A 21988-nucleotide genomic window follows, 5' to 3' on the forward strand; every position below is an offset into this window, starting at 1 on the left:
ATCTAAAGAAGATTCACAAACAGTCTGACTATGCTCTGTGAAATAACAGATCTTTAAACAAAAAAGTCTAATTCCCGTATGGAGTCTGCAGACAAGGACCAACCGAATTATCAATAAAACTATTGTGCAAACCACGTGAGAAGATACCTTACCTTCTTCTACAGTTACATTCCCTCTGAAGAAGTATTTTCCATGTCCTCTAGAGAGAGCCACACCTAAACTGTGCAGAGAAATAAAGCAGACCTTGAAATCTGTGAGACAAACAATAGCACACATTCAGAGCTATTTTCATCTTAATGTTTCCAGCTCATGTACTATGATTAACTTAAAACTGTTTGTTTCCAAACCCTCACCAATTATATTTATTGTTCAATTAGTTGCTTCAATGATGTCTCAGTTCTGATGTGCCTGCCACAGTTGGCTGTATTTATGTGTGCTTAGAGGTGCAGTAAACCATTATTCCCTGGCAAACTAATAAATGAGCCCCTCAAAGCTCACTGCTGTTCACCCAGCATGAGATTTCTTCGGCTGAGCCTTGAACATGACCATGGCCTTACAATGAAGGAGACAATTTTTTGTAATTCAGACTAAGCTGTTGAGAAACTACAGAAGTGTGGGAATTGATGGAGGTACTGAGAGAAAAAGAATTTCAAATGTGACAACAGCATCATGACTCCTCCTGGACTAATTTTTCTGTGTTTCATATTTTTAGCTAGTATAGCTCTTTTATATTGACTTCAGCTTCATAAATTCTCAACAGTTATACACTGTGTTTTGGTCTGGTTTTCAGTCTACCATTTAGAACATCCAAGTGGCTGGGGGATCCCATGCCTCTTGCTATTGAACACAAACACAGAATACCTTCTGGCATTCAATCATTCATTGAAGGGGATTATCTTGAGCTAGGAATCTGCAGTCATCAGCAAGACTGCAAATGCACGGGCTAGTACTTGAAGTACATGGGGAGGCACCAAATCCAAGAGCACACAAGCTGCAATCAACAGCTCAGTCTGGGAAAGGGCTGAACACCAAACATCTTTGACACTACAATGTGCAGTTGTCCCAAATCTACACAATAACCCAAAACTAGATACATACCACGTTGAAAAAGGACAGTTTTCCTAACCATATTTCTGTCCTTATCACCGTTAACTCACACTGCATGCATGTATGTAGCCCCATTTCTGTTTACCTAACACGGCAAGAGTGCCAATGCCAAAGAAAAACAAACAAATAAACAAAAGAAAAACTTACATCAACCAGAAAAAACCTCCACGAAATAGAGACAAAACAAGAAACCCACCCATGAGTGAATTTTAACATGCATTAGAGGTCAGAGAAATGTGTCTGTCGTTTCTCTGTGTGGTAAGGTATCTTGAGTTATACGAAACTCTTCCATTGAAGAAAATTTCAGTTGAGTATCACAACTGCCAAACTCCTGCCTTAAGTGCAAAGTACAGGTAGGACTCTTTTGTTAGCTGATTATTTCTAGTTCAAATATCAGCATTTTTAAAGTGACTATCTGTTTTTCTTTTCCTTTTTCCTTTTTCTCCCAAAATATATGCCAATATTACCAGCTTACTTGGTTTTAGTTACAGAAACACACTGAAGGTAGTTCAGAGAATGAAAACATCCAAACCTCAAATTGGAAGTGAAATACTATCTCATTTTACATTACATTCTTGTTGTGGAAAAAAAGAATAAAATGGGGCTCAAGATGTAGTTACTTAAATGGATTATAGTATTTATAGCTCTCCGAGTACTTGCGAAAGCCTTTCGTTCAATGGAAACCTCAACTGAATATTTTTTCAATGAAATGTAAGCCATGACAAACACTGTGAGTTTGCCTGTGTGAGCTTGCACAAACTTTCCATCCCTGGAAAAGCTGAAAGGAATGCTGGTAGGCTCCTTTTCCTTGCTATTTTCAGCATTGTCCAGGGATATTTCATTGTCAGCCTTTGCTGATGAGCTTTTAATGAGTTCACAAGCTCTGTATAAGCAGAAATCCAATGAGTTGGATGAAACGTCCATTTATTATGGCCAGCTCTACCTGAATGGAGTACCCTTGATGTCTGTATAATAGTAGTCATTTGTCATCACCAGGACCCGCTTCTAGATTCAGAACAAGAAAGTCAGAAGGGGAGAGGGGAAGAAGTTAGTTTGTTATAAGAAATGTATAAAAGATCAAGTGGTTAGTCACTGACATAATTAGAAGCAAAGTTTACATTCAGTGAGTGAAAAAAAAAGATACTGCAGGGAACCATATTTAAAGCAGCCTTAAAAATAATTTTAAAATTATCTGCTTGCTTTATATTTCATTGGAACAGTATTTTAGACATTGTACCCCTTTGTCCACTGTCTTCTTCACTTCCATGGAGAATTTTCCTGTTTTCCGGTTCACCATTGCATTTCGAAGCTGAAATGAAGGAAATGTGTGTCAATTCCTTTATTTGCTTTTTCTGTAATCCTTTTAACTCTGAGCTCTCCAATACACTCATCTGGCCTAAGTAGCACTAAATTTTCTTCATTTCTTCATTTCCAGTAATTCTACCACACACTGGAGAAGCCATTTACAGATTTTATTAGTTACTGTATAAGCCATGTAATTTCAAGATAAGGTACATAAGATAGCATCCTTCAGAGTAAAACACCTTTTTGTGTAGTAATCTGGATTTTATTTGGTATGAACAGTATAATGGATTATTATTCTACATTTACTGCATGGCAAGGCAAGGACTAGATTCCTGGCTGGATTTAGCTGGTTAGACTAGAGCCCAGAGTTTAAACACATCAACAATGACACAGATAACAAGAAAACAAAAAAAAAAGAGAAAACCCCACTTATCTTACACTATTTACTCTGCCTAAGAATCTAGATCGGGCTACATCCTTAACAAGCACCAGAAACTTCATCCTAACTGCATCAAAAATTAACATTAGCCCATGAAAACCAGCATGACAGCCCATTTGATCAGCAACATGATCCAGTGGGAACACACAGCTACAGTGCTCTGCAGTTGCCTCTGGTTGTCCATTGGTGTCCAGGCACCCCTTTGCAAGGTATTAAATTTTGGGTCTGTAGTGGAAGCCCTAGGTCAGTCACAGCTTGAACAATTGGCCTGGACGTCTCCAAGTCTTCCAAAAGACATTTTAAATCCCCTTCAAAAATGTATTTCATTGCTTTATAGGCCAAAAATTCAGAGAAGCTAGGGAAAACAGAAAACAAATGGAAAAGGGTTTACACACAATGATTTAGCTGCTGCTCTGCAAGTTAAATCTGTTACTTTTTAGATCACCACTACAAACACAAACTCTTCTCCTGTAACTATTTTTTTTTTTTCCTACATGAGCTACAGGCTCCCAAACCTGGGGGCTGCAAAGTCCCTGGCCCATCATCCCTAAAACCTCTGCCCTTAGCACACCTTGGTGCTCCCTGCCTTCCTCCCAAAGGACACACAACCTCTCTCATAGGTGAATGTGTCATGATGGGGAAAAGAAGAGGAAACAACCCAGCAACCATCCCCCAGGCCTGTAAGCCAAAATGAGCATCAATGTCCCCAGGGATGAGGACAGGCCACCCCAGCACAGCTGGTCTGAGGACAGGGTCTCTGGGTTAAACAGGAAAGACAAGACAGGTTTTCTGAGAAATCCTCAGCCTTCAGGTTTTGAATTTGCCTATTTATCAGCTCACTTTAGGGAAGAAATAAAAAAGTTGCTGTTTAACAACTACACCATCCATAAATGGAAATATTTAATTTCAACACTCTTAGATTTACTAATGGAAGACATGAGTTATTTTGCTTTTTGTGGGAAAAAGCACCTATAGATCTTTTGCAGCTGTAATTTTCATTACAATTTGAAAATTCCACTATTAAAAATCAATTCAACATTTGAAATGGAGGAAAATATTGACACAATGAGCATTTTTATGTCTCTTCTATTGCATATCTATCTAAACACAATTTTAGACATCATGTTCCTGCTGAATAAATACCTCCTGTTCTACAGTACCTCCTGCCAGATCGAGCAATTCAGCTGAGTTTTAATGAGAAATTGTGACGACAGACATATCAACGTGCTCTGCAGGCTGAGTTAGTATGGAGGCCACAGAGAATCACCAAACTTGCCAGTGAAATATCGAGTTTTATTCTCACAAACAAGTTGAGCATGGCTAACCTATCAAAAACTGCAAACTTTGCAGCTCCTTCAATTTAATTCTAGGGCATCTAGATTTCAATTAACAGTCTTACTCCTCTGTCAGTGAGTGTAAAAGAATAATTTTTAGCTGGAGGCATATATAAAATAAAGCATATATTTTACTGTAGTGTTTTTTTTTTTTTTTAACAATACATAATAGGCAATTCTGGAAATAGTTTCCTATTTTAAGTTTTGTGGTTTTGGACTTGGAGAGCTGGTCTTAATTAACCATCTACTTTCTAACATTTACAGAACAGTTCCATTTATCTTTAACATGGTTTTCATTTTTCTCCTATTGGTGCCTGCAGTTGTCTAAGACCCATTCCTCCCACAAGCCTCAGGCAAGTCATAGATTTACTAAAAGGATCTCCAAACTCTCAGTAGTGTTTAAGATCAAGTCTGCATGTGGGATTTAGAGTTTTACTCTTTTTTTTTTTTTTTCCCCCTGCTTGCTGTGATTGCATTTCTTGGCTTTGTAATCCAGTTTCTCAGCTCTTCTGCAGTTTCATCTCCCTCCTCAAATGCATAAAATAAGCACTGCCTCAGCTGGCCTCAAGCCCCAAAAAATTCATTCATGGACTTTTTTTTTTTAATTTGGAAAAAAAATATTTCATTCAGCTAGAAATTATAACAGAAGAATTTTAAGTGAGTTAACGAGAAAAAGGTTTCTATCCAAGTTGAAACTTCTCCTCTTTGGTACTGTGTATTTGCAAACCTTGCTGGAAGACACTGTTAACAAGCTCATGCTAAAATTTCTGTTTCTAATAAAATGCCTTAACAGCAAGATAGAAAGTATTGTAAACCTGGAAAATGAGCTGATATATTTATGACAACAATATTTCACGGTGAAAAAAATTCTAACTTTAGTTTGGCCACCTTTTCCTCATTGGATCACTGGAGAAAACCCATGTCTTCACCTTTCAGAGTAATAAGCATTATTGCTCCTTCAACAAAATATCTTTCAATCAATTCCTAACAACTCAGTTTCACTGCTGCAGGATGAGATCATTCCATATTCTTGGAAAACTATGTGACCATGAAATTAATGTGGCAAAAAGTAAGAAAATGTCTTAATCAGCTTCTCTGTAAGTGTTTCATAGGAGAAAACTATACCAGTAGTAGTCTATGTTATTAAAAGCAGCTATATGAATACATTAATTCTTTCCCTCTGCAGTTGAATAAACAATGCTTTACTACCCAAGCATAGAAAAAAATCAAGAACATCAAATCCAAGGCCCTGGGTGATGCAGAGCCACATGTAGCTTGCTTTTGTGTTACAATTAAAAAGCATATTTACGACTAAGAAGCATATTTTATAGGGGAAAGAAAGATTCAGATGAAAGGTATGTAAATACTTTTCATCAAAACGTGAAATAAAATTTTTGTAGCCTTCAGATAAGACAATATTTTTTGTAAGAATTTCTCAGAAAAAGTGATGGACCTTAGGGGTCTCAATCAAAGGCAATACTTAGAGAAAGCTGAATCTAGACTTTCATGTGTACTCAGAGAGAATCTCAATTATAAATAAAACTTGATTTTCAATGTCAAAAAAAAATAGCTCAATGTTCCATTATCGGAACCACTGAACTTCCACTAAGAAATGATTTTTAAAAAGGGATTAAAAATATGAAAATTAAGCAGAGGAAGTAATGGAATAAATATAAAGAAAAAATGAAAACAAACCAAGGAGAAATAATAAGAAAAATCATGAAGGTTTAAAGAAAAAAATCATGAAGTTTTAAAATCTGTGTGTAACTACAGCAATCACATGTGAAAGGACAGAGGAAATTTTAAAAGGTTATCATCAGAGAAACTGATTGAGTAATATGCGATCAAAGTTAAGAGAAAAAGCAGGGTATAAAACATGAGACCAGTGCGATTGCCAAGATTGCAGAAGGCTGCTACAATATATGAAAATCTTACGAGGAAACCTTAAATAGTGTGTGCATAGAAAATGACACAAAGCTATAAAAACGTTGAAAAAGTTTGTGTGTGCACTCCAACACAAAACTTCAACTTAGGAAGTGAAATGGCCTCTGAGGAGAGGCTGAGGACCATCCATCACCTGGTGAAACAGACCTTGCTCAAAACATAGATGAACTGTCTCACTATCCACCCAGGGGTGGAGAGAGACAGGAATGCAAGATATATATTTTGTAAGGGAGAAAGAAAATACAGACTTATGTCAGAACAGAGATCAAGAAATTAGGACATCTGAAGACTGACAAGACTCCAGGGGCTGCTGTACGTGATCCACCCCAGATTTTGGAAGGACATGACACAGTAAATATGGGAACCTTCAGTGCATGTATTCAAACCTCTCTGCAAAAGCAGAGGTCCGAGCGACCTGGGAGAAGCTGACACAGGGCTGATATTTGAGAAGGGATCGAGGAGACATCTATGAAAAATACAGACATGCAGTCGTGACTTTGGCAGGAGGGACCTTACGGGAAAAACTAAATTACGGGACAGAAAGGTGAACACCTGGAAAGTTACGATTTAATTAGGGACAGTCAGCACAGATTCACACAAAACAAATCATGCCTAACAAATCAGATTTATTGAGGAAGTGACAGAAAGAACAGGCAAAGGTTAAGCCATGGACATAAGGAAAGCTTTTGATACAGTACTGCAGAAAAGGCTAAGCCTGAAAGGTAAGAAAGAATAAGATAAAGAGCGAACTACAGAGTAGGTGGAGCACTGAAAAATGAGGTTAATGGAAAGCATTGTGTGATAGACACAGAACTCATGCTTCTGCAGCTACCCATGTGTCTGAAGTTAGAGTTTGGAGTGAAACTCTGCTCTGCACGTAGGTCAAAGAATCCAATTTTGTTTATTCATCTGATGTTTTTTCACTTTGTACGTTAAGTAAAAGCCTCCAATTACTTCCATTAAGGAAAGAAGGACCTTTCATGGAAAGAAGTTCAACTCATTTCTGAGTTTCATCAGTTGTCTGGGCCAGTACTGATGAGACATTCTATTCCTGTTTCTAGTGCTATATTTGCTACCCAGCACAAATACACAATGGGATGCATGGAGACTGCAAGGGTGATGAGCTTTACCAAAAATACAAAGAGTCTGTGTTTGTGCTGCATGCATATGTAAGGAAGAAGCAATGCAAAACAGCTATAAAATTCAGAATTAAAGGGTCTGTTGTTCTTCCCTTCCTGAGAGCAGTCAGGTGGTCTCTCTAATGACCACTTAAACAGTTTCCAGGTACAGTAGTAGGATGCAGCAACGTCTTCTGACAGGGTTTTAAACCACGTCACTTACCACATCATCTCTGTCTTCCCACTCCACCTCAGAGAGATCCACACTACTGTAGTTGGGCTTCCTTCGCTTCTTCCCCTCTTCATACTGGTATAAGAAAAGGGGAATAGTTAGCACATCCTGTTTTATTTGCATGATTTTTCCATCAGAAGATCCTAAAAAGCTCTAAATGCATGCTGATGGTCTGGAATACAATTAGCAGTATGTAGTTTAATTCACACAGCTGAATAAATGCTCCCTGTGAACTACAAACCTAAAACCCTGATAATTTGCATGATCTCTTGCCATGATGCAGAGCTTTACTTGATGGACACACAGGGAGGTCAAACTCAGCACGTTCTACTCCCCATATGGAAAATACATGAGACCTTGGATCTTGAAGTTTATGTTAAATATCTCCAACTGGCTCTTTCAGCTGTACAGGAAGTTATATTTACTATAATCTTATCAACAAAATGTTTACCCACTCCACTTCAAACAAGATAAGATGCAAGTCTTTGGGAAGTAGGGTGCTAACATTTGCTGATACTTCATTTTATCTACAACTTCATGGGGAAAAGTAACAGTAATAATGATAATGTAGGGGGTTTTATCACTACTCACTGTTACACTGTAAATTGCACATTTAAAATAAACATTCTCATGACAAATTAATTTGACACTGAGGTGTTTATAACGTGGGAAATTCTGCCCTCTGCTGAACATTCAAAATCAGCCTATTAGTGCAACCACACAAACCTGGCTGAGTGGAAGAAAGAAGTGCTTTGGAAGGCCTGTGAATAAAGACTCTGACTGGTTAAGTAAAATTAGGAAACTACATTTGAAAAAACAGTAAATTTGGGAGAGGACTGGCATAATGTGAAATCCAGTCTTTTATTAAAAAAAAACCACAAGTCTTTTTATGAGGTATGGCAGGAGACATTGTGATGCTGTGAAATGTCCCCGAATTGCTTTTGTGACTCCTCAGCAGCACCACAGAAGGGCAGAAGCTGTACCTGTAAGGCAATATATATGGCTGATTCTCCTCCCTCAGGCCAGCAGCAGCTACACCATAAACCAAACCTGTCAGTGCTGGAGACGAGCAATTCATCACCACAGCCAGCAGTGCAGGCACTTCCAATCACGTTCTGCAGATTACACAAAGACCAAGGGAAAGCCTTGCTCTCTGAGCACTAAGAAGGTTATTTCCATCCTGACTTTTTTTCTCTTTGAATTAAAAATTCTCATATCGATCCCACAGTTGCTTTTGTAGACCATAATACTTAAAAAATAGGTACAACAAAAATCTGCCTGGACGGAAAACTTTTAAAAATTGAGTACAGCATTATAAACACAAAGATTTTGAGATGTAACACTGCAAATTTTCTCCCAGCACGGGCTTCACTGAGCTTGCTTAATTTTTGCTCATAAAAAATTTGGATACTCCGATTTTTCTTATAGACAGTTCTTCTAGGAAATTCTGTGGAATAAAATCCCAAGTCAATTCTCATTCTTTTGCATTAAAAAAACCCCAGTACCTCTGTTGGTGTAAGTTCTGAAAAGTGATGCAGACACAATTGAAAAGTATTTTCATGTGCTTTTCTTGCCCTTTGCTAAAACCCACTATTCTTGTAACAAGGCTGTCTACTTCTTGTCTACCACCACTCAACAGATGGGTAGAGAGATGTAAAGAACTTCTTCCTTCAGCACGTGCTCATAGTCCAGACTTTGAATTCAGGCAGCACAGTTCTACAATTAATTCCTGCTCTGTGACAGCCCAGATAGCCAGAGAAATAACTATACCCAAATATTGAAGTACAAAATTTGCAGCCAATATAATTAAATCTCACAAGAATAACACAGGAGAGGATAACATCCCATTCATTACTAAGGCTTGATTTCTGTAGCTGTGTTTTGCAAGCCTTTCATTATGGCTGCAGCTATATCAATATTATCTTTAATCTTTACATGGAGTAACTACATTTATTCTCTGTGGCTGCACCAATTAACCAAATCAATCTTTGATCTGACTTAGTCATTCTAGTATAGCAATGGTTACAGTCAAGCTCTGAAATACTGAGAGCTGAACAGTGTTACAAAGACATTAGCTGGGATCATTTGAGTAGAGCAAACAGCTCCTGTACTGACTCCAATGTTTAATTACATCCTCCCTCACAGATGTTGAAGAGCTCCTGGGCTATACTGCATTCTCAGACACGTGCAGAGCCTTGCTAAGGCCAAGAAAAGTTGATCTTGTGTGTCTGACATCAGAAGTAGGCTTCAAACACAAGGCAAACCATTAGCATCATACTGATTATGGGGCTTGTACTTATCTTAATCATATAGATTCCACACCTTGCACTCAGAGAGCAAAAACCAAAAACCAAAAGCAAACAAATGATTTGGATAAAACATCCAAAGTTCTGCAGAAAAGAATCAGAAGCACTCATGTCTTAAAAATTCATAAAAGATGACACAAAGCCAAAATCCCAATGGTCAAGCAAGAGTTAGGCTCTATAAGCATTCAAAGGAATTGCAAGTGTACTTAAATGCATTTAGGACAGGAACTAATAAGGTATTGAGATGTCCATCCCCTTATTCAGCAATCACACTTTAGGGGCTACTCTTTAATTGCCTACACAGGAATTCAATAAGTAAAGAATAGATTTATGTTATAGTTCAGAAAAGGACAGCAGAGAAGACAAGACCAACTAGCAGGAAGGATGGGATATAAAAATTATTTGTACATAATCTTCATGAAAAAAGCACCTTATTCCCATCAGTACATTTTTATTATGCTTATGTAAACAGGGCATCAAACACCAATGAAAGCAGATCAGATATAAAATACTTCATAAAAGTAATGTTGAAATGTCCATTCTTTTCTAGCTTCTTTCTGGTTTTATTGCTTAACTTATTTCTTAGTAAAAGTAATTCATGGACACTGAAGCAATTCTCCAGGATTTAAAAATAGCATTCATCTATATCTTCTTCTCTGGTAGCAAACTTAATCTAACCTTTTATCTCTGAGGCTCTTGGGTAAAGTATAAAATGCTGATTGAAGCCTGAAACCAAACCCATCTGCAAGATTACTATAAAGCATTGAATAAAATCATTAAGAGACCCATTGGGAATGAGAGAAACTAGGAATTCTACCAAATTACTCTGATTTAATACAGGAGAAAAAGAGCTAGATTTAAAATGCATGCTGCTAATCTTTGGCTAGTATAAAATATGAGGTGGTATTATATAGCAGTTAACCCCAGGAGGGAAAAAAAGATACTGAAAAGTGTTAAATAGCTGGACTGCAAAAGAAGAAACTTTTGGTCCGCTCAAAACTACAGGATGGTTCTAACTTATTGTTTGTGAGAAAAACACAGGATTTGGTTTTTCCATTAGAATGAGCTTTATCTTACTCAGTATCTTTCGTTTGAGACTGGGCCAGACTCTTACAGCATTGCATGATTCAAACAATGTGTGACGTGTGCTGCTTAAAGACTGAACCACATTTTTTCAGCACCCTGTACACAGCCATTTACATGTGCCATTATTAAACTCTTTGCTTTGATTTTCTTTTTTTTTTTTTTTTTTTAACACAAGCAGTCTCAAGCCATCTGTATTGAATATGACCAGCCACGTGTTTATGGAGTCAGAGTGTAGCAATCTGATCAAGGACAGAGCAAGCTACGTCTTAACAGCTGCAATCCTGGGTTTAAGGTGATTGGAATTTCTCAGACGTGCTCCATCTGGATAATGGGGAGGTAGGAGAGAGGAAGTGGCTGTGATAGCAGCCTTGGAAGCATCATCAGATTTTAATGAACTTTCTAAGCCACAAGGTGGAATCATCTGTGAGAAAATACTTCAGTAAGAAAGCACTTACTAAAAACCAACTAAAACCTAGAGAGGTAAAATAATTTCAAGGAATAGCTCTCCATTGCCAACCTACTAATGTGTACGAAAGTAAGGAATTAGGTACTGAAAAAACTCCTCAAATTTTAAGACATAGCATCATTGACTTAAGTTTTCATCTTTTTGAATTAGCACTTCAAAATTTGGACAATGTATTAATTTCATCAGGTGAAATAATCTCATCAGTCCTTGAGAATGACCCCTTTTTCTATTGTTTAGAGGAGACAAGGGAAAATATGCAAATATATTTTGCTGAGCTTGAATCCTACGGAATAAAATTCTGAACAACATAATAGTTTCTATAACTGTAATTTGCACTAAACCATCCTGAAAGGTATTCTTATCTACAAAGTCCGATAGGAAATCTTGAATGAACAAATATGAGAGGAAAAGGACAATTAACTAAAATGACACACTTTTCCATGCAGTTTTAAATAAGCAGGCAGAGGCTGTAAGCACCGTGTTATTTGCTATACCCTGGTCTGGGCAGTGATTCAGCTCCCTCCCTCCCTCCTCTCACACTCTGCTCACTAAAGCTGCCACTTTTTTATTGCCTGGGGTACCTTCGACTGTCATGCAAAGCCTGGGGTGGGAACGACATCAGATCTGACTTCCCATGGTCAATGCACCATCCAAGCCCTGGAGCAGCCCTCCCAGCACAGGCTGCTGCTCTGTCCCACTGCTCCCACTGCAGGGACTGTGCAAGGCGAAAGTGTGATTTTAAAACAAACAAATTAATAAACCAACAAAAGCCCAAACAAACAAACCAAAAATAGTAGCAAAAAATCCCCTTCCCTGCTTCACCTGCTTATAACCTGGTAACACAGAATCACCCCCAGTGACTGAGCTTTCATTCTCCGTGTGCTGCTCAGCTCCAAAACATTCTGCCTGGGGATACATGTGAAGCAGCATCTTAATTTAAATCACTGCTGCTTGGCCTTTAAGCTCTTTATTTCGTTTGGAATACGTTTTTCCCTGCTCACATGATCCTGTTTTGTCATTTGTGATACTTTAATTTCACGGTTTCCATCCAGTCTGCAATCTCAAATGATTTCTTATTGATCTGCACTTAGCCTTGAATCTGTAGAACACTAATAGGTGTTCTGTCAAAAACCAAAGTTTGTTTCTATACAAACCTCTGTAGTTTAATATTGAAAAAGGCAGCACCTTAATTCTCTTAGGAAAATAGGAAAATCAACTTCCCTGTCCAACGACAAATTTTCATGACCAGCCTACAATTTAAGATGTTAATCCAGAAGTTTCTAGGTTACGGTTGGTAGTAAAAACCAGTTATTTTTGGACTGATTCTCCATGCCAGATGGCAGTGAAAAACTGCTGCACTAAAAAAATATTTGCAGAAATACTGCAAAGAAAAGCTGAAAACGGGATCTATGTCATTTTCTAGGGAAAAGAGAATAATTTAATTCTAAGTTTCCAGACAGAGAAGTAGGATCTATTAGATGTGCCATATACACAGGAGAACCCTCTAGCAAAACAAGAGAAGAAAAGTTCTTATACCACATGTTAATACATGTCTAACTTTGTCTACTCACTCTCCTAACATGTGTGTTTGCTTTTCAAACAGTGCAATAATGTTTAAAATGATAAAGCAATATGGAAATATACAGAGTGAAGTAAAATAAAAGTCAATACAAAATACCAGCTTTAAGTCCCACACCTTGAGCCTGGCCAAGGAGTTCATCAGCTGAGCTCAGGCTCTCAGGTGGATTGCAGTCACTTATCACAGAAACATGGATGTGATTTACTCCACCGAAGAAAACAACCCCTCTATTTGGGATTTTATTTGCATTCTCGGGATTTATCATTTGGGATTATGTAAAACTGGCAGCTGCTTATAATTATTTGGGGTTCGAGTAGAAATAATTAAAAACATCTGCCTTTATCTTAATACTACCAGACTTAAACCCATGAGCTCAGTTATACCTAACTTCAAAGCTGAAAGCAAAGAATAAAAGAAAGCTTCGCATATTGCTAACAAATTTTCAGTGATTCATTTATATGTACAACCAGTTATTCAACAGCCTTCAAACCTTTAATTATCTTTTAAATATATGTAATTTTGCACTTCTAATTAGATAGCAATTTAATGCTCTCACAGGGTTTCAGATGGGCTGTCTTTTTTGAAATGTAAACTCCAGTAGGAATAATCATTGGCATTCAAGTGATAGAATTCTTCAGTTATTTAAATGAACGTGAGGCATTTACACTGCTCAAATCATTTAAATATTCTGCTGTCAGCTACAGCTGTAGAGTTTTATGGAGTCAATGAATAAAGCAAGGGTAAGTGTAGGTTATCTTACGTTCCAGGCAGGACTCCCCAGAGAGAAATGAGATTTGCTGCTTCTGAAAGGCTAACACGGCTTAAGTGGGGCATTAATGTTTCCCCTGACACTTGGATTTCTCTGTTTTTCTGTATTAGGAGAAACAAATTTTCTCAAAATTTACAGCTACAAAAGATTTAATACTGATCTAGAATCTTCAAACACTCCAGGTCCTTTAGCTTAATGCAACACATGGTGACAGTCCACATTCTAAGGATGAAATGGGAACTTACTCAGACACCTGAACATTAATATATTTTGGCGAGGGCATTGCAATATTGTCCAAAGGCTTTGATTTCTAGGTATAACTTTCCCAACCAAGACTGATCAAGTTAAAGACGTGCATCCTTGTATAGAAAGTATCAATTGAATTCATTTACAGTGGTAAGGGCATTCACAAACCCCATTACAAACCTTCTAGAGCTTATTTTGAGAGTTTTGAGATTTGTCTCAATCTTCTCAGAGATAGAGGATTTTGATTTAGACCCAGAAATATTACAAAATCTTTATTAATCAAGGATGTTATTAGATGAATCAGAACATAAATTTTTCATTTTTCATAAATCAGAACAAATTTTTATTTTTTTAAAATGGTAGAATATAAATAAAAGATGCAATTTTATTCAAGACCATATGATTTGTCTTTAAATGCATATTTTATTTAGTTAAGAAACTCAGGCTCCTTGTTCAGAAACTCTGAGTATTCTACCCTAGTAATTACTGAAAAAAAAACCGAACCCTGTTCCACTCCCTGAACAAAAATACAAATCCCATTGCAAACTATGAATCAAAAAAAGCCACAGAGTTCATAAAAACTGGTAACAACCTTGCTATTATTTATTGAAAACCACACAAATATTAGGGCTGAGAGGCAACAGCACGAAGCCCTGACACCAGATAGGTTCACTATGGTGGTGATCTGTGACTGTGGCTGACACTCATCTCCTTAACTTCTCTGCAATCCCACTACACTGCCCTAAAAATGCAGTTTTCCTCTGGCACCAACCTTTAACAGAATGCAGAATGACAGAGACAGTAATGAGCAATCAGCCACAATTAATGTAGTGGTTGTTTTTAAGAATATTGAAAAAGTATTTATTCCTTGTTTCTCGTTCTTTGGCAAACTGTAACATCATCAACATGATGTATTTTCATTTAAAATCACACACCCCAAGTGTTAAGAGGCTCCCGAAAAGCAGATTAAATCTGCCATGATCACAAATGAGAAAGACTGTGTGCTCACGTGCACATCTCAATACAGGTAAGGAACCTCAGGCAGCAAGTTAAGAAAAATCTGAAAATCCACTTTTGAACTCCCAGACAATTTAATACTATTTTTTACTAGCAGTAGGTTGTGGTTTTCAACAGAATATAAAATTCCAAATTACATCACACAACTGAAAATATTCTCTCATGGAAAATAAAATACCACTCCGTAAAAATACAGACTTTTAGTCAAACTCAGCATATATATAGGAGCATTCTGATGTATTAAAGCAGTATTTAAAAAACCGGTTTTTTTTCCCATCAGCTGTACTCTGTGGAGTTCCCACTGGGGTACTCTTGGTAGGAAAGGAGATTTTAAAAGGGTGTAATATAGGAAAATGTGCAATGGGTGCTTTTCAGATATGCGACTAAAATGTTTTAAAAAATTAAAAAATTTTAAAAAAATAAAAATAATTATAATAATAAATTAAAAAAAAAATAGAGGGAAAAAAAAAAAAGGAAAAAATAGCGGAAAAGAGGGTCCATTCGAGCGGCAGCATTAGTCTCTGCAGCCCGGCAGGCGATCCCAGAACATTCCCGGGGTTCCCGCCGGGATCGGCCCCGGTCCCGGGCGGGGCTGCGGCGCCACCTGCCGGCCATGGCCCGGAACTGCAGCCCCGGACACACACGGGCACACACGGGCCCGGGGGCGAGTGGGCACACACGGGCACACACGGGCACACACGGGCACACACGGGAGCGGGCACACACGGGCACACACGGGCACACACGGGCACACACGGGCCCGGGGCGAGCGGGCACACACGGGCACACACGGACACACACGGGCACACACGGGCACACACGGGCCCGGGCACACACGGGCCCGGGGGCGAGTGGGCACACACGGGCACACACGGGCACACACGGGCCCGGGCACACACGGGCACACACGGGCACACACGGGCACACACGGGCCCGGGGCGAGCGGCCCCGCAGGGTTCTTCCTTCCCCGGGCAGCGCCGGGGTCGCGGGATGCTCCGGGGTCCAGGGATCCTTTCTCTCCCCTCCCTGCCAGCCCCACCGAAAACCAAGATTGTTCAAAAAAACAAGCAGAAGAACAAGGAGAATCGCCCAAAAAGCATTTTTCACTATAAACCCAACAGAATAATCAGCACAGAAACGCATCCAGCTCAGTGATTACACACGCTGCTCAGTGTTAGATACAAATCTGGTGCAACAGGAAGCATTCTGTGCTGTTTGCTATCCTGCCTCTCCGCTCTGCTCTGTCTGAAGACAGTTCCTTAAAAAGCGGCACATCAGCTCCAGAACTAATAGATGTAGGGTTAGAAACTCGGGAATTCAGTAATATTCTAGTTCTACATCACTGCCAGAAAATATAATAACAGCATAAACCAGAGTGGATCAATGAGATTTCAACGTAAATCTAAGACAGAAATCATTTTAGAGAGTATCTTTAGTGAATTATCTAATTGCAGATCTACAGGCCTATTTTCACATAGTTATTGTCACAAATTTCACAGAACCTTACAATGGTATCAGGACTTGGCCTGCAATATTAAACCAAGGGCCCAGGCCAGCAATCACTTCACTCTCAAAAACTCCACTGAAGTCAACAAGAGACTCTCATTACCCAGCACTGACAGAACCCAGAGGTAAAAATGACTCTTCCAAAAACCTGCAATGCACAGACCATGAATATATCACCATGAATTCCCCTGGCTGACAGCTTATGGGCTACTGACCAACATTTTGATTTTAAAAAAAGATTCCATTGTACAAGGCAATGAAGTAAGTGCCTTCAAGATGTACATTTGGTGAGGGATAGTAACAGCAAACCACCTTTTGCCTCACTAAAGCAAAACATCAGAAATTAGGAAGAGGGTAAGACACTCTGTCAGCCTTAGAGCTATCCACAGTTCCTGGACCTCACTACCTTTTGTTTTATAAAATATCTATTATCTAGTGAATAAATACTAATCATTTTGAAATAAGTAATTTGCCCGAAGAGAAAGGGACACTACAGCAAAGACAAGTTAACAAACTTGTGATGTAGAGAGAGAACTTTCAAATACATTCCCGTGGCTTGCAAACCTGGGATGTCAGATTTATCCATTGAAGCCTCCTTGTTACACTTTTCATAAGCTCTACTCCAATTAAAGACCAAATATAAATGTTAATTTAGTGTGTAATTCCTAGCCCAAATATTAGAAAGACAAATCCTTTTGCTTGGTGAAGACTTCAGATATGCTAACGACTTAATAAATCATGCTTGTCAATAATTTTATTTTCAAATTAAATTATTCACCCAGGTAGTATTTCTGTTTTCTACCGAAATATTGTTGAAATTGGACGTTGCTTGGAGTTCCTGCTTGAGAAACACATGTGGCAACCATGTGGACACAGCAGTGGAACCTGTGCTTTTTAATGCCAGTGCTTTGCTAGGAGCCAGTGGTGATGAAACACTTGGCAGTGCTGTTCCTAAACAATTATGCAACCAGGAATGTACCAACCCTCTGGGGTGTTAACTTGATAAACATTTGCAAAACAGTAACTTTATTTTTCTTGCTGTGATTAGTGCAAACAAGATGATAAAGGAAACTAAAGGTAAAATTTGCTGCCATTTCTCTTTTAGTACAGAAAATCCCTAGTGCTCCTATTTTGCTTAAAAATATGCTTTACTGAAATTTCTGCACATATATTAAATTAACTTTAACACTTTAGCATGACAAATAGGGGTTATTACACAGCACTAGAGCATTCCAACATTCCATTTCAATGTAAAATGAACATAATTACAGCAATTTTTGGCTTTGCTATTTTGCAGTAATGGAGGTCTGCATCTTTTGCAGAAGCAACTCGTATATTTATTTTCCTAGGGCTTTTTTCATGCTAAGTGTTGTTTCCAGAGGTAAATTTACCAATATAAAGTATTGTATTTAATTTTTAATGAAGGCTATTCACGCTAAAGAAAAAAAAACAAAAAACAAATGCAACACACACAGCTAAATAAAACAGATCAATAAATAGCATTCTTACCAAAGGCCTAAGTTCTGGGTGAGTCAAAATATATCCATTGTTTGTAATTGCAAAAGCATATCCATGAATACCTAACTGTAAAAGTAAATGAGAAAGAAATACTGATTAGCATGGTCTCCAGTAAAGACTTAAACAAAAAAATCAGGCAATAATTTGGCTATCCAGGGCACCAGGCATTCACAGCCCTTATCCACACAGTGTTTTGCTATAACACAGGCAAAGATCCTTGACATTTTGTGCAAATGAGAAGCTGTCATTGTGATTAATTCAGCACAGAGCACGACTTTACACTGTCCCACAACTCTGCTAGCCAGGACACTTGTTCCTATGTGTGATTGAGTCAATTATTATATATACACATATATAATATAGCTATGTATGAGATGCTATAGCACGTGGCATACAGAACATGGGCCAGGGCAAAGAGATACTGGAATGTCATAAATTCCCCTATTCCCAGGAGTGCACAGCTTTCTTCACTTGTTAAAGAACCACTTAAGGAAAGTGCAGCTACAGTGAACAGTGACCTGTCTTATGTGATACTTACATCTTCCCATCTTAAAGGCTCTCTGTTAATTCCAGTTCAGCTGGAGCTGCACTGGAATTCAGCTGGAGCTGCAGAAGGCAGCTATTTCTGCTAAAGAATTTCCTCTAGGTTTATATCTTTGTACCAAGTGGAACTGGGAGAGATTCTCTGAGAGCAATGAGACACTTGGTGAGGCCTAACAGTCCCCAAATTTAGCATTGTACTTATTTAAATAAAAATACTGGTCTGTTTAACAATATGCTTATTACACAGCTGGTTGCATCCACCGAATGCAATAAATGTACCTTTAATTCTTTCATATGGTCATTCAAACATCCCTACTTAGCATAAACCTGCTGCTAATGTAGACTTTTTCTACAGGTTCACTATGCATCTTTTGCCACACAGAGAGCATCTTCCTATCCTTCTTTACCAATTTCTTTTTCAATTCTTCAGACAATATAATATTCTGTGTATTTTTAAGTATCTCAATACAGTGAGGTACTAAATACCAAACAAAAGAAGAAAAAGGATCTTGAAAATCCAGCACTATCTTGCTTTGATATTTGCTTTGCAGTTCTCACTACTAAATGTTATTTTATTTGAGTGCATTCTTAAATGCTTTGCTGAAGTGGGTCTTAAGGAATTTGTCTGACACAAAGCAACTTGAGCAAGGCTGAAAAGTCAGAATCCTTTCTAAGAGGCAAATCGGATTCTGTGATTTTCTAGAAATATAAACCAGAGTATGATATTATGGCAAGGTCACAGGTAGAACATTCCAGGTTAATTTATAGTGTCTCTGTTGTGTGAATGGTTGTATATGGTCAACTGTATCTGCCACACAGAAGATTGTTTCATAAATTAGTGGTTTTCCTACAGCAATAAACTTCAGTGAGAGCAATAGAAGGTGATACGTTCTTGGCATCTCTTCATAAAGGAGGGATAACGAAAATAATAACAGTGGACATATTTTAACTATTATAGTGTGACAAGGGAATGAGCTGTTGGCTAAATATCAGATCTCAAGTGTAACTGTCTGTGTTGATAACTGCAGAATGACATCCAGGCCATGGAAGCCAGGTAAGGAAACCAATGTGGGTGGTATATTTCACAGGAAAAAAGCATTTGCCCGTTTGAGGCTTACACAGGATCCGAGGGTAGCATTTTATCATGTTCTGTGCACTGTGTGAAATGCAGTCTCTGCAGTATCTGAGAGATGCTACCACTTACAGCAGCACTGCCATTTTAAACCTTGAATTCTGTCTCCAAATCACAGATTCTGAAACAAAAACCCCTTTTCCTAACTGTTGTAAAACGTCACATGGAAGTCAAGCATTACCAAATCCAACCCCACCTTATTCAGGAGAAACTGCCACTGACATCTGGGGATGTTTAGTCAAGGTAACAACAGCTAAAAACATCTTATTGCTATTATTCATCTTCCTCAGCATAAAATCCACCTCATCCAAGCTGAGAGAATTCCAGGCCAGCAGATTTCTATTTTCAACCATCATTTTATATCCCTGTGTGAATTTTTTGTCACGTGTTGCTTCTGCAGGAATGGGTCCCAGGGGTGATTATGCTCTTGCAATTGCAGAGTCTTTGTTTAGGGCATGTGGGACTGGAAGTTATAACTCAAGTGATCTCACTAACCCAACTGCATTGCATGAGATTGGTGCCTCCTGTAATAATCCTCTCTTGCAGTACATCCTGCAATATAAAACATACCTTCAAATAAAAATCTAATATTCAGCAAGAGGATCATATATTACTTCCATAGAAAACTAATTCTTAAAAAAGTTCTTTTCTGAGTCAGTCTCACTCTGTTCCAATACCCATTATTTGGGCCTCCCACTCTTCTTAGATTCTCATATTCAGACTGTGTCCAAATCTTACAGATTATTTAGGAGTAACATCACTGTTACTTGGCTTTTCCTATCCAGCCATTTAGCCAAGCTTTTATTTCTGCAGGTACCTCAATATTGTTCTTCCTCTCACTACAAATGAAACTTGCTCTCCTCACAGCTCCTTACAGGCAGCTCCAAAGATTGTGTCCATTGCTCCAAATTTAGCAAAGGAGCAAATTTTACTCCTTACTCCTCAGCCTTCTACTGATTCAGCATTTCTGCATGCACAGAAGTAGAGCATAAGCTGCTGTTAGCAAACTTTGGTGGTCTGTGCACTGAGAGAGTTCCCTGCTATTTATTCTGAGCAGCAATGTCTCTGTCACTGTGTTCTGAGATCAGTGTGGAGTCACCTGCTGCCTCTTCCACAGCCTGCAAATTTTTCCACCTGGGACAGCCTTTCTGTGCTGGGCTGCACAGCCCCTGTCCTAGTGGGATCCAGGCCACAGGAGTTTACTCCAATTCACCTTATCAATATCACTGCCACTCTTTTTAATGCACCACTTTTATCAAATTCTTGTTAAATTTAAACTTTCAAGTTACCGTATATTGATCCAGAAAATAATTTGGTAAATCCTAATGTATTCAAATTAGAATTAGAAGTGATAGGAGGAATTTTTATGTTAGAAGATTGGAAGGCACTCACAAGTTAGTTTCTTCTTCCACCCTCATAGAAATCACTAAATGAGAACATGGCAGACAATTAAGAGACAATTTGTATGATGTACAAATTTCTGCTCAGTACAGGTGCTGTAAAAATGCAGCTATTCCAGTGGCTGGCCTCTTTAGCAAAGGCTGTCTACAATATAGTGTTACATGCTTGTTAGTCATGCAAAAAAAAAAAAAATAAAAATAAACTAGGAATTAACTAGAAAATATAAATTTAATTTTTATTTGGGAATAGAAGAGTACTATAATAAAACATTTCAGACATGGAGTAGTGAAATACTAATGTACTGCATCAAATTTAAATGAAAAGTAATTACATTTTGCGTTTGCCTGAAGTCTACTTTTACTGAATGAAACACATTTCACAAGAGATATAGTGGTTCATATTTTGAAAATGTTTATGATAATTAATGTAAAATAATTTTATTGTAGAGTTGTCACTGACTTGGGAGAACTAAGTGGAGGAAAATATCCAGCAAATACTGGGTAGGAGAGAAGGAGGCACTAGTCTGGTTAAACAGGACCTTGTTGAAGTTGCTGGAATGTGCCACTTTCTTTAATTCCAGGAGACACAGAATTGGGACAGGAAGAATTACACACAGACAGAAACCTAAAGCCATGTTAAGGATAGGTTTTCATTAAAAGTTAAGCAATTTTTCAACATGAATTTTTTGGTTACTTTGACTCATATTACGGCTATATTTCATAGTTTCATAACTTCATTGATTTTATAATTAAATTGGTTTTAATATGGACAGTATTTAATATTACCCTCTAGATCATGCTGATCCACAAAACTGTGAAGATCAGGCCATATTTTAACTTAGGTTTAAAAAATAGCACTTGATCTCAGACACTACAGAGGTAAAATTCCTGAGGAAAACGGGTGAAAAATGGAGCTATGTAAGTATAAACAATTAAATTAA

General features: G+C 38.1%; 1 protein-coding gene across 4 annotated transcripts in view; it reads right to left on the reverse strand.

The window, feature by feature from the left end:
* Nucleotides 1-21988, reverse strand: part of CACNA2D3 (calcium voltage-gated channel auxiliary subunit alpha2delta 3) — a 386281-nt gene that overhangs the window by 84175 nt on the left and 280118 nt on the right. For all 4 annotated transcript variants that reach the window (XR_015806076.1, XR_015806075.1, XM_088171533.1 and 1 more), the window contains 5 exons: nt 17964-18038; nt 7471-7554; nt 2345-2416; nt 2051-2112; nt 153-220 (listed from right to left, as the gene is read on the reverse strand). Coding sequence is in view for 2 of the 4 variants with exons in the window: in XM_088171533.1 (XP_088027659.1) it covers nt 153-220; nt 2051-2112; nt 2345-2416; nt 7471-7554; nt 17964-18038 (361 nt within the window). In the remaining 2 variants the exon portion in view is untranslated. The remainder of the gene's footprint in view (nt 1-152; nt 221-2050; nt 2113-2344; nt 2417-7470; nt 7555-17963; nt 18039-21988) is intronic.

This window comes from Sturnus vulgaris, chromosome 11 (genome assembly GCF_052056855.1).
Source record: "Sturnus vulgaris isolate bStuVul1 chromosome 11, bStuVul1.hap1, whole genome shotgun sequence".
Classification (NCBI taxonomy): Eukaryota; Metazoa; Chordata; class Aves; order Passeriformes; family Sturnidae; genus Sturnus; species Sturnus vulgaris.